Source organism: Galleria mellonella, unplaced genomic scaffold (assembly GCF_026898425.1).
Source record: "Galleria mellonella isolate WM207_F2 unplaced genomic scaffold, CSIRO_AGI_GalMel_v1 utg57, whole genome shotgun sequence".
Classification (NCBI taxonomy): Eukaryota; Metazoa; Arthropoda; class Insecta; order Lepidoptera; family Pyralidae; genus Galleria; species Galleria mellonella.
The window spans coordinates 2153831-2168132 of NW_026442119.1; the positions used below are offsets into that span (position 1 = coordinate 2153831).

Below are 14302 nucleotides of genomic sequence, written 5' to 3' on the forward strand. Positions count from 1 at the left end.
GTGGCTCTAAACGCACCTACTTCATTATGTAAAATGTCTATTTTTTTATCTAAGTATTAATTTTTATATATTTTTATACTACCGAGATGGCAAACAAGCATACGGCCCACCTGATGGTAAGCAGTTACCGGGGCCTATGAACGCCTGCAATTACACGCGCGTTAATATAATATAGCCTTTATTCAGATCAACTTAGTACTGCCATTAAAACAGATATAAAATTTTAAAAACTTAAAACAAAATAACTTATTCTAATAATTGCTTCTTCCTTATTTTTTGAAGATCTGTTTGCCATTTGGCAAAGACTTCCAACCCTTTCCACTCTCGTCTATCCTGACCCACTCTGTCCCATTTGTTGTTATATGTCATACAATTGTGTATATATGTCGAAAATAATCTTCACCTGCACGCTCATAGGTTTTGAAGCCCTCAATATACCTAAATGGTTTAATTAATTTAATATCAAACATTTTTCCACATAATAAGTTTCGAAAATAAGACGCTCCTATTTCAATAAAAATAAAAAAAAAACCTACATGAATAAATATATTATTTGACTTGATTGAGTTATTTTTTAAGAATTGCGTGTCTTTGTAAATGGTTCATGGGTCCATTTAGGGCAGATAATGTCCGACCAAAGATAATTCTCTGACCGAAGTTTATTGTTCGGCTTTTGTCATAAAATTTGACCTAAATACTAAAGTTTGGGCACAGATTAGATACTTAATAACTTTGCTTATCTGTGTTAATAATTAGTTCGGGAATCTTTTTTACATATTTTAATCCTTAATATTTTAATTTGGTTATTTTGGAAGTGAGTTATTCTTATCTTTACATGTAGTAAAAGTAAAAACGGTTGAAATTATTTTAGTTAAATTTTCATAGTATATTATAAGGTATGAAAAGTATTGAAAAATAACCCCCTTCTCCAAAACAATCTATATTTATAAAAACTTTATAATTATACTTTTTAATTATATTAAAAAGATAGATAGATAGATAGATAGATAGATAATTTATTTACATTACTTACAGCACACAAATTACAATAAAAAAAAATCATACACGTAATACACAGCAAAAGAGACAAAAGAATAAAAATAAAAAAAGCACAAATAAAAAAAAATACAAAAACAAAATACATAATCTAACAATCTCCTTTGTTAACATTCCTTCATGCGTGTGCCATAGTAACACAAAATGGTCACAGCTCAGTTTATTGCTTTGCCTTTAAAAGAGCAAAACACTGATATTCTGCTGTGGCCAAGAGTATGGTAAAAAGTATTTTTTGTGACATAGTAATTATCATATTTTGTTTGTTTACTGATTTTCTTTTTCTCTTTTCTGCTTTGTATATACATTTTTATAATTATATTACCTTCATAAAGACGCCGTGTTTCTATACCAGCTTACAGTCTTTTCGCCTACGCCAATGTATCCCAACCTTTTTTGTGCCATGCCCCACTTGAACATTTCTAAAATTTTATGCCGCCATAATTAAAGAAAATAAATTTTTCCCGATAAAGGTTACTTGAGGACTCTAATCGCCCAGTTGAAATTTTGGTAGTGTCAAACAAAATTATACCTAATAAATATTTACAGTATTTTTTTTTACTTTTTTGTTAAATTGGGCACTGATATCTACTCATAGCATTGCATTTAAATGACCCGGAGCAAGAAGGTTAAAATCGCTACGAGTCCATTTTTTAATTGCTCTCCACCGCCTCTTAACTATCAAATTGCCCCTCTGTGGGGCGTGGGCCCCACGTTGGGAAACATCGGCCTACACTATTGTTAAATAGAGTGATGACTCTAATAGACAATAGATGGCGTAAAAAATAAAAAAAATGTGCAATATTAACGCATCAACCATACAGATAGTACACTCGAACAAATTTGCGATTATAGCTAGTCAAAAATAAAAGTTACGAAAAGGTAACCATAGTGAACGTATGTACGTATGTAAACGATATACCAAAGACGTAGTTACGGCATACTCTCTAGTAAGATTATGTAGTGATTGAACATAAACTATTGGGATCAATAGCTGAACGTGCTTTCCGAAGCATGCAGTGGATTTCATGTTCTACACAAGATCGAAAGTCATACAAATTGCCACCGACAAGAGTTTCGGGAGTATCTACATAATCAAACTTGTATGGAAAGTGCTTGAAAGTATCTCGTGCTGTTCAGGGTGCTGGATTATGTTAGGATAAATTTATTGTTGATAACAAGTAATCCTTTTTGGGATAACTAACTATGTAGTACGTACTTGATTTTTTTTTACAACACGGGGCAAACGAGCATGCGGCTCACCTGATGGTAAGTGACTACCGCCGCCCATGGTCACTCACAATACCTACGGCATTGCAGGCGTGCTGCCGGCCTTTTAAAAAGGAATATGCTCTTTTCTTGAAGGTTATGTTGTCGTATCGGTTCGGAAATATTGCTGCTGGAAGTTGATTCCAAAGAGTGGTTGTGCGTGGGAAGAAAGTGCCTTGAAAAACGCACGACTTGATACACAACATGTTTTGGTTTTTATTAGTAATCGTATCTTATCAGTCGTTAACTGTCCACTGCTGAATATAGACCTCCCCTGTTGGGGAGTTTTGCCAGTAGTTGCCATGCTTGGCAGGCGGATTAGCAACCGCGGTTAGGTTTTGGTGACGTTTTAAAACGGACGCTACTGCTTATCCCTCGACTATTAAGTTCTCTTAGTCTCCTCTAACGACACCCACGGGAATAGAAAAGGGGACCCTGTCTATGCTGGGACCACACGGCGATTTTAGTTAGTAGAAGTACTGTTTATATAAAAGAACTATTAAAAAGAGATTAGAATGTTTGTTATATTGATTTTCTAATTTGTTTGCAAGTTCTCATAATGTAATAAATAGTGATACCTTATTAAATAATAATTAGTATCTAATTTTATATGTACATTTAATTAAGTGCTTTTGTTTTGAGATATTTCAATTTTATTTTATTTAAAATTGAGAATGGATAACCTCAGTGGTATATGTACGAATAGGTACTGTCATGACTTATAATCCTCCATGGATCATGAGTTCGAATCTAGCAAATAGGTTCCAAAGTATCTCTTATATCCTTATTACCAGAGGGAGACTTTGTACAAAAGTCGATTGCTTGGGTCCCTCTGTCACATTCGTGTTTCTACCGTGAAGTAGTTGTGTTTGTTTGGCTGTGTTTCGGTTTAAAAGGTGGGATGTGGCGTGAATTTAGAGGGTACAGATGAATAACACCTGAGTCCTCAGGAATGGTAACGCATGGGGGGTATCATGGGCGAAACAATATACTCTGTTATGTCCATGATACTGCTCATGTTTGTAGGTGACGGTTACCACTTCCCATCAGGTGGACTGTCAGCTTGTTTGCCATTCTAAGTTGTATAAAATAAATAAAATCTCCGACAAATTTTCTACTACTATCTCTATTGCTAGCAATATATCGTATATCAATTAAAGAAAGCCTTCAGAGATTTAACAAACTATTCATTCATTAATCTGATGGTGTTAAGCTTGTGCTCTACCATCATTTATGAGTATACGTATATGTTAATATAAAAGCCCGCACTTTGGTAAATCTTAAGATTCACCAGTAATTCTTAGTACTTACCAACGTGAGTTGGTAAATGTGAGGATTTTATAAAAACCAAGATCATTTTTGTATCTTTCACTAAACCAAACTTAACCTGTCTTTCTGTACAGTAACATATGTATTTGCACATTTTAATTTAATGACACTTTTTTTATTTGTCACGTTTCTGATGTAAGTATATAAAAAATAGATTTACCGTAATTCGGGCTTTTACAGTGCTGGACATAATTTTAGACATATTCAGTGTGTGATGTGAGATACATCACAAAATTTAATTTACACGAAATATAATTATAATGTTATTCGTTCAGCGATGTTTTTTTAGGGATTCTTACAGCCTAATAACGGTCTTATTTTTCTCGTAAAAAGATATAAGTTTCTAATAAGTAACTTCCACTAATTAAGATACAGTAGAAACCTATTACCTACCTATCAAATACATATCTATCTAAAGAGAAATATTTAAATAAATTATCACTATGTTTATAAATATAATATTATCAAGCAATATTTAGATTTTTTGTCTTTGTGCCCGAGATCACTTTTTTTCATACATATTATTAGGTTTCGCAAATCATGCTCACTTAGGGGTTAAATATTAAAACAAACATTTAACATTATGTTAATTACAGTAGGTATTTCACTTATCATTAGTATCGATTTATTAGGTATTTAAAAATAACTAAAATTAGATAATAATAAGTTATTACACTACAGAATAAAAAAATTATCTTAGGACATCTGATACAGTAGTTTAATCTCTACATGAATTCATACATTTACTATTTTTTATTAAGTACAAGTTTATATAAGCATTATTAATGCGAATGTAATAATAAGGAGACAGGACAGACAGCAGTAGAATTGACAGCAGATTCGATAACAACAATTCATGCACCTTGTACTTAGTGTCTAGGTGGTTTTGCTAGAAGAAATAAAAGATGTTTGAGAAAATAGAAAAAAAGCGTACAAGTGGCGACCTCCGTCGTGTTTACATTAAAAGGTATTTTATTTTTTATTTTTATATTACATCTAGAATCAACAGCTTATATTTAGAATAATTAAAATTATTATATCTACACCATACATTAGCCAATTACAGATTTCCAATTTGCATACCAGACAATATTATGATTATTTTTTGGAGGGTAGGTTAAATTAAATAGAAAAAAAAAAATTCTACGGCAATACTTATTTCGAACGTCGCATCACTGGAAGTTCAGCAATAGTTAGTGTAAAAGTGTGTGTTATTTGTGTGTGTAGTGTGGCGTAAATGTGGTGTACAAAGAAATAGTGTTTTTTTTATACAACTTAGAATCGCAAACAAGCTGACGGCCCACCTGATGTAAAGTGGTAACCGTCGCCTATAGACATGAGCACTAACATGGACACAACAGAGTATACTGTTTCACTCATGATACCCACCATGCGTTGCCATTCCTGAGGACTCAGTTGTTATTCCTCTGTACCCAGTAAATTCACGCCATATCCCACCCTTCATACCGAAACACAGCCATGCAAACACAACTGCTTCACGGTTGAATTCTGTGTATATTATTTTACATTATCATCATCATCTCAGCCATTATCTGTCCACTGCTGAACATAGGCCTCCCCCATAGACTGCCATAAGGAACGGTCCTGAGCTACATGCATCCACTGATATCCTGCATTTGAGGTCGTCACTCCACCTAGTCATGGTCATCTTGCACTGTTTGCCCGTATGAAGTCACCATACAAGAACTTTTCTTTCCTATCGGTTGTCGGTTCTTCTAGCTATATGACCAGCCCATGGCCGCTTCAGCTTGCTTATCCTTAAAAATTATTGTACCTGGGAGATGAAATGCGGAATGGATCTTGGGTCACCGAAACAGACTTATAGTTAAGAAATCTAAGTGGTTCATGAGGGGGGAGGGACTGTTAGTAATGCGGACTACCAGTCCCATTGCTAGCAATATATCCTGTCAGGTCGACCTCCACCTGGTCCTCCCTGGAAACCATCGTGCTGAATCGATGGGCTAACTGACTTGCCTTTTCATTCTTATTCTTATCCATCTCTCACTGGTGCCCCGCCAGCGTATATCGATAGCGCAGGTGGGGTTGCCATTCCATTATCAATCATTAAAAAAAAGTGATTCATGACGAACAGGAGATACATTTTCAAAATATCGGTGGACAAAATATTTTTTTCAACATGGATCTCACTAGGCAGTTGCAGCTATAAGCTATTGTAAAGCCATTACTTGCATCTCACCCATATTGAAGAAACCTTACACTAAATCGTCTAGTTACCGTATTTGCTAAATATAGTTGATATACTTTTTTTTACAAGAAATCTGTGCTCAATAGTGGGACGTCTCAATATTAGCAATATATCACTAATATATCAGGTCGACCTTCACGCGGTTCTTTTTGGAAACCAACGTGATTAATTTTTGGTAAATTCGTCACAATGGACCAATTGCCTGCCTTCATTGTAATTATCATTACTCACTGGTACCTCGCCAGATTTATTAATCGATCACGCAGATGTTTTTTTTTTATTGGATGATAGCGGAATGGAAACCTCGCCTACGCTAACGGTAGGCACTGGCGGGGCACCAGTGATAAATGATAGATGAACATGAAAAGACAGGTCAGTTAGCCCATCATAATGAATACACCTGGAATTTAGCACAATAGTTTTCAGGGGGATCACGTGGAAGATGACCTGATGGAGTATATTGCTTGCAATGGGACTGAGAGTCCACATTACTAACAATCCCTTTCCCCCAGATGGAGTTATTGGGTTATTAGGGCATTTCATTTAGGGCATTTCATTTACACCTATTAAAAATTAAGGCTCATATTTTTACAGAAGAATTAAGGCTTATATTTCACTTACTATCGTTTAACTGTCACATAGCGGGAATTCACTTTTGGCTTTGCAATAATTGACTTTCCTTTCGAACGCACTTTTTCGGTTTTCGTCTTCACAATTGGAATTGGTTTCGGCGGTGGTACATATTTTTCTATTAATCTCTGTTGCTGTATTAACTGCTCTAAGACTTCCTTCTCTATTTCTCTTCTAGCTATTTGTAAATACACTTCTCTTTTTCTCTTTTCTTCTTTCTTCAAATCTCTTAGAGCCTTACGACGTTTATACCAATTGCAAAAAGTAAATTCGTGTTTGGTATAATTTCGATTACGCAATGATTTAACACTCTCGGATATTTTTATTAGGGTAGGTTTTCTCTCTTTATAATGATTGATTGCTATTGGAACAGGGAGACGCTTTGGCTGTTCAACGTGTATACGTGGTCTAGAAAAAAAAAAAAAACAGAAACCTAAGAATAATAATCGTTACCTATTTTGTTCATCTTAAAATTTGGGATAAATAACGAGACAAGGCTTTCTTGAATAATCCATACCTATATATTGATTATCCAAAATAATCAGTACAGGCGAACTAAATACTTTTTTAGTTACTTTTTCTTTTATTAAACACTAGTTTAATGAAAGAAAAAGTAAGTGTTAAATAGGTACATAGTAAATTATGAACTTTCGCACGTATTTATAAATGTACTTAACAATTTAAAATAATTGCGCATGAAATGTTTATTCTATACTATACTCAGCTTTTATTTATATAAAGAGAGCAGACACTTTTTAATGAGTTTTAATGAAAGTTAACTTGACAAAGGCTTGCTTTCGGACTGAGTCAGGTAACATTTCGGGTACATTTTAATTTAGGAAAATTGAATACTTATTTTTAGATCCAATCTCATTAATGAAGTCGCGGGTGCGGTCTCTTTTAGAGTGCCATATATAATATTTAGTATCGATTTAAATTAAGTAGCTATACAGATTACTGAAGCGCCGAGTTAGCCTATTTTAGTATTTGCGTGTTTTGGTAGTTACTCGTTAAATGAATCGAAACCTGATTCGATTCTGAAAACTCGGAAAAGTAGTATTCGAGCACGAAATCTGTATTTGAATATCGGGTACCCTATTTCTGTAATATTATGTACTCGAATATCTAAGTACTCGGTGGTTATTCGAGTCAGCACTCGAGCCAGCTTGATTCGATACCTCACTACTAAAGACCAATCTTCGTAAGCAGACTGAAAAAGGAAAGTTTTTCGCCGGTTCTTTTTTGTAACAGAATAGATATTAAATTTGGTGTAGAGTGATAATACTTGAAAATTGTCAGGATTGGCATTAATCACATCGTCAAGTTTCTATGTTAATTAATACATTTAGTTTCTTCGTTTATTTATTATAAATACTTCATTATGAACACAACAAAACATTTCTAACATCCAGCAATAATTTAATTCTTGACATGAATTCATGAAATATGTATTAGATTCCATAATAATTATTTTACCTTTTATATTTTGCCACAACGTAAAAATACATTTGAACGTCTGAATCTGACGCCTTTATTCAAAGGTAGGTAAGTAATAAAGGAAATTACTTTATAACTTTCTTTTTCTTGCATGCTGAACATATTTTTCCTTTTGGACAAGAACACGGTTTACCGGCCGTCGATTGAAGAATTTTATCAATCATTGAGACTCACCACATTTTATAATTTTGAGCGATCTTTTCTCCATAAATATTTACAACTGATTAATTGGTGAACGGCTTGAGTGTGAAATTTTAGGATTGACAGACACGATTTGTCATATTCGATTCAGTTTTCGGTAAAACCTTTTTAAGAAAAAATATTAAAGTGGTAAAATTTCTTAAGATATAATAGAATTATTGTATAAAATGAGTATTTACTTTTGTAGAAAAGTTAAAAAGAAGGGCTATTTTACCGTTCTTTTGGTATCGTAAGTAATACCTGATGGAAAGTAGCAGGTATCAGTGTATGTATAAATATGAACAGCCATGCATATCACAGAATATATTGCAACGTTTATGATACCCTTCATGCGTTGTTATTATTTGCAATTGTAAAAATATAATATTTAATTATATTTATTGTTTGATTTAACAAATAAAAATGCATTTGACTGGCAGAGGCATGTTAACAAGCATTAAGTCCGCCCTGTAAACAAGTTGTATTGTGTGTGATAAAATTTATAAAAAATAAATAATTAATAAATGCTTTTGAGTGGCGACCCTGTATGGACGACTTGAAATGCATTGTATGAAGTCAGTGGATGCAGGTGGCTCAGCACCGTTCTTTATGGCAGTCTATGGGGGAGGCTTATGTCCAGCAGTGGACGGATAATGGATAAAATCATGATGATGATGAAATGCTTTAACAATATTTCTACTTATCTTAAAATATTATTGTTATACAATTTTATATTAATAAAAATATTAAATTATATATATATTAATTTGCCGTGTGGTCGTAAGAGGCGACTAAGGGACTTATTGTCGAGGGATGGGTAGCAGCGTTTCTCTTAGAATATAACCAAAGCCTACCTGCTGTTGCCAGTCTACCTGCCAAGTATGCAATTATTGAAAAAACTCGCCTTTTTGGGGAGGTCTATACCCGGCAGTGGACAGTAGACAGTTGATATGAATTATATATTAATATAGTATAAATATTACTAAGAAAGAGCTTACTGAAATAGAGTTAATTAATTGGATAGATGTGACACTAAAATAGTGTCTGATTAGGTTCTGGATAGAATTTATGAATAAATTAACAGTGTCTATGGTTCGTTAGTGTGATATGTGCACAATGTTGGCAGATAGGTAACAAATGCTGTTTAGAATTCACTAGTAAATTGAAATAACATTATATTTTATAAGTGTAATACAGTATACTTTGTTATATTCATGATACTGTTCATTTCTATAGATGACGGTTAGCACTTTCCATCAGGTAGGCCGTCGGCTTGTTTGCCATTCTAAGTTGCATAAAAAATATCATACAAATATAATTTGGAGATTACATAAAACAAGGGTCTTTAATATAGAATCTATATAAATAAAAATCAATTGCTGAATGTATATAAATGCATCAATTCAGTGTCGCTGTACATAATTTGCAAATTATTTTTATGTTATGTTTGTTATGACAATTGTTATGACAATTGTTAGGACAAGGTTTTCTATGAAAAGAAAATGTTTAAAAAGTATGGGGTTCTTCAAAAAGGGTATATTAAGTTTTCCTCAGGGTCGGCAATGCGCACGTGACACCCTTGGTATTGCAGGCGTCTATAGGCTACAGTGATCGTTTACCAACAGACGGGTTGTATACTTGTTTACCATCTTTGTGGCAATGGCAATTAAATGTGGAATACATAGTGGAGTAAGCTATATTATAACTTAACACAGAATACTTTATGTATGATACAAGCAATCAAAGCACAGTCTTTTCGTAACTAATGTAGTAATTAGTAGTTATTATAGTAATTATTACTAATGTATTAATTAGTAGTTATTGTATTAAGTATTACCAGAGGGAGACTTTGTACAAAAGTCGATTGCTTGGGTACCTCTGACCCATTCTTGTTTCTAACGTGAAAAAGTTGTGTTTGCATGGCTGTGTTTTGGTTTGAAAGGTGGGATGTGGCGTGAATTTAGAGGGTACAGAGGAATAACATCTGAGTCCTCAGGAATGGCAACGCATGGGGGGTATCATGGACGAAACAGTTTACTCTGTTATGTCCATGGTACGGCTCATGTCTATAGGCGACGGTTACCACTTTCCATTGGGTGGACCGTCAGCTTGTTTATCATTATAAGTTGTATAAAAAAAAATAATAAAAAAAATAACTAGCTAATTAATGATAATTGTCTCATCGTCGTATCATCATCATCTTTATGTGATTTTCCCAACCATTTAAGATTCACGTAATATGTTTTTCTCTTCCATTTACCACTATTTGGGGTTATTTCCGCATTCACTTCCTTTTTGGCCATATCATCTTTCACACAATCTATCCATGTCGTTTTAGGTGTTTCTCTATCCTAATAGCCATACACGTTGATACTTTATATTTTTTTAAAATCATGATTTTCATCTATTAATAAAATTTATGTTTTTAACTTCAAGTAAATTCTGATTTATTCAATAAACAGCTCGTTACTTGAAAGTAAACTGTCGTGTGTAGCAAATTTAATTTGTAAGACGCCAAGAGCGATGCTAACTTAGCTAGCCTAACTATTTGCATTCCATATTGTTCGGATCATAGAATGGATGAAAGATGGATAGGGTAAAACAATGTACATTATATTTAGTTCTCACTATTGAACTCGTGTGAGGATGGCGTCCTCTAGTATGAAAGATTTTTACACTGTCTTATCAATGAACACGAAGGCCTCTAACGTGGTTTGCCGGACGATAGCGTTTTGTGCCTTTTAAAGTACAAATAAAGAAACTATAATTATTTTAAATCATTCAAATAGGAATTTGAATTATTTTAGAAAATTATTAGGTAGCGATTTAGAACTTGGGGTTGTTGAAACGCAGTCAATTGTAGCCCGTATCATAATTGCTACTTAACAATTATATGTTAAGAGGTAATATTTTTTTTTATACAACTTAGAATGGCAATCAAGCTGACGTCTCACCTGATGGAAAGTGGTAACCGTCGCCTATAGACATGAGCAGTACCATGGACATAACAGAGTATACTGTTTCACCCATGATACCTCCCATGCGTTGCCATTCCTGAGGACTCAGGTGTTATTCCTCTGTACCCTGTAAATTCACGCATACAAAACAAACAGATAAAGTTACTTTCTTTAATGATAATACGAATCTAAATAAATAGGTAATAATAAATTTAGTGTTTCAAATTTCCCCTTAGTTATAGTAATGGTAAATTTGAGAATAGTTACTAAATCTTGATTAGTTTGTAAAATGAAAATATAAATTGTAACTTTATATATTTTACGAATGAATTTATTATGATTATATTTTTGTAAGCTGATATTTCGACGTTGCCACAAGTCCCTAGTGTGAGTTGAACGGCGATTTACGTTACTACCGTGTTCAAGTTTACACCGATAAGTTTGTATGGAAATATGAGTTTCCAAAACCGCTAGATCGTAGTTGAGTTTTAAATATTTAACATCATAGTACCAAATAGTACCATATGTGTTAAATTTACTTTAGGTATAGTGGTCACGAATGTGCATATAAAGCGTGGTACTGTTTTACAATGGAAACTGATACAACTGTTGGTATTTTTGAGATTATTTTCCTGGCCTCGTATAAAAGAGGTATATGTATTCTCAGACATATTTACTTTAGGACCTTCGCGCTGCACGTTTTATGTTTCATAAGAGACGAAATGCATCGAGTAAAGACATGCTAGTGTTGTGTGTAGAAATCCCTAGTACAGGGATATAATTAATGCGATCTGGGACAATGAGTAGGTATAAAAAAAATCTTTCGCCTCGGAAATGGGATATGATAGCACTACATCAGCCTACTCGTAATGGCCGGTAAAATTTGGTCGACGCGTCGAGATAATTTAGGAAAATTATTTATTTATTTCATATTTTAGTTTACCCAAATGATTGCGTCAATTCCCGTCTCTTATAAGACATGTCTTTGTAAAGTTTTGCTCGCATCCTAGGTGCCCAACCAGACAATTCTGGTTGGGCACTGACTTGCTCCTAAAATACGCCAATAGATACTGTCGGGAGAGAATGCCAATTTGTGACTCGGAGTACTAAACCACTTTCAAACGAATATCCCGATATTTAATTTATGTAAGCTCTAAGGTTGATTTCTACGCGGTTGAAATGGAAATCATCGTGGTTAATTCTAGTGAAATTCGTCAAGATGGGCTAACTGACTTGCTTTTATCGTCACCTATCATCCCCTCACCGGTACCCAGCCAGCGTATACCGATAGCGCGGGCGGGGTTAATATTCCATTATCAACTATTAAAATTAATTTATTTCACGTACTGAGTAATAACTATATATTATGGTTAAATGTTGGGATGGTTTTGGAGAAGCCTTTTGATGGAGACACTCCTAAGAATATAGTACATTCCATTTATATAATACAAAGAAACTATATATTTCGAAAGGGTATGGGATGTACGGATCAAGTCTTTTCCTTAAGGTGCATAACAGAGAAAACCTTAGCTCAACATCAGAAGGTTTTCTGCGCCTTCATTGACCTTGAAAAGGCTTATGATAGAGTGGAGAGGAATGAACTGTGGTCAACACTGACAATGTATGGGGTGAGCAGCCATTTGATACGGGCATTCAAATCTTTATATAAGGATTCAAATGCCTGTGTCAGAATAAATGGAGTCTATACAGACTGGTTTGGCATTGAACGCGGTGTTAGACAGGGCTGTGTAGCGTCTCCTTGGCTGTTCAACCTATTTATGGACAGTTGCTTGACCGATTTGAAAGGATCTAATTGTGGATTCAGGATGAATGAGTCTCTGTTTAAGACTCTTTTATACGCCGACGACCAAGTACTTTTTGCATCGTCGGAGTATGAATTACAACAAATGGTGACTATAATGAATGAAGCGTATGCAAGAAAAGGTATGAAAATAAATGCGAAGAAGACGAAGGTAATGGTTTTTGAGAGGAATGAAAGTTTAACGGCATGCCAGATTATGATAGGAGATGAAAAAGTGGAGCAAGTGAGTGAGTTTCTATATTTAGGTTCTTTGTTTACGAGGGATGGGAAGTGTGAAAGAGATATTGAGAGGAGAGTAAAAGCGGGAAACAGTGTTAACGGTGCACTGCTCTCGATTATGTCAAGTAAAAATGTATCGAGCAAAGCTCGCCTTGCTATAAATTCAAGGAGTACTGACACCAACACTCATGTATGGAAGCGAATCGTGGGTATGGCAGAAGAAGCATGAAAGTAAGATAAATGCTGTACAGATGAGAGCTTTGAGAAGTATGTGTGGTATTACTTTAAAAGATAGAGTATGAAACAGTGTGATTAGAGAGAAGTGTGGACTGAAAGTCGATGTAGTGACCAAAATCGAAAAAGGAATGTTGCGTTGGTTTGGTCATTTGGAGAGGATGGATGAAAGAAGAATTACGAAAGAGATTTATCGAGCAAGAATGAATGGAGATGTCGGTAGGGGCCGCCCTAGACGGACGTATGTCGACCAAATAGGCGACGTGCTGAAGAAGGGCCAAATTAAAAGTACCCGTAACCGACGAGCGTGTATGACTGATTTTGATTGATGAATGTGGAAGAAGCGAAAGAGGTTTGTTTGAATCGAAGCATTTGGCGTTCCATTGTTTCTGCCTACCCTAATGGGAGACAGGCGTGACAGATATGTATGTATGTATGTAAAGAAACTATCTTCTAAAAAAGTATACTTACAAACTTGTTCATCGAAGAATTTAAAAATAAGTAGTACTTGCTAAAAATTGGATTCAATTAGTTTTTAGTGGCCAGTATTTATATATTTCTTATTTAAAAAACAAGTATTTATACTTTTTAATAATAAAATATGTTTTTATTTTATTTTCGAATATATAAAAAAAAGAGTTTAGGAAAAAGGCCGTAAAATTAGATTGTATTGCACCTTAATTACTTTCCTTTTATCAGCGTAGGTAAATGAATATTACTACTATAAAAAAAGCGCGGGAATGTTTAATAACAAATAAGAAAAAAAAATACTAAATAAAAAAAATATCTCTCTTATATTTATTTCGTAAGTAAATATTCGTCTCATAATTTCTTTTGTTCCTATTGGTGTATTTGCGTATTTCTATTTTCAATTTTAATTAAATA

At 34.1% G+C, this 14302-nt stretch overlaps 1 protein-coding gene across 2 annotated transcripts; it reads right to left on the bottom strand.

Moving 5' to 3' along the window:
* Positions 1-3781: 3781 nt before the first annotated feature.
* Positions 3782-8257, bottom strand: LOC116413187 (uncharacterized). 2 transcript variants are annotated; one of them, XM_052899340.1, is made up of 3 exons: positions 8075-8257; positions 6500-6916; positions 3782-4540 (listed from the first exon to the last, which is right to left on the bottom strand). In XM_052899340.1, the coding sequence occupies exons 1-3, from the start codon at positions 8167-8169 to the stop codon at positions 4528-4530; spliced, it is 525 nt and encodes a 174-aa protein (XP_052755300.1). In that variant the 5' UTR covers positions 8170-8257; the 3' UTR covers positions 3782-4527. The 2 variants fall into 2 exon arrangements, with proteins under 2 accessions (XP_052755300.1, XP_052755301.1); XM_052899341.1 differs by having other exon boundaries at positions 7985-8153.
* Between the last annotated feature and the right edge of the window lie 6045 nt (positions 8258-14302).

Coding starts and splice junctions, on each gene's coding strand:
- LOC116413187 (XM_052899340.1), bottom strand. CDS start 8,169: ATGATTGATAAAATTCTTCAATCGACGGCCGGTAAACCGTGTTCTTGT. Junction 6,917..8,074: donor AAGAAAAAGAAAGTTATAAA/GTAATTTCCTTT, acceptor TTTTTTTTCTAG/ACCACGTATACACGTTGAAC.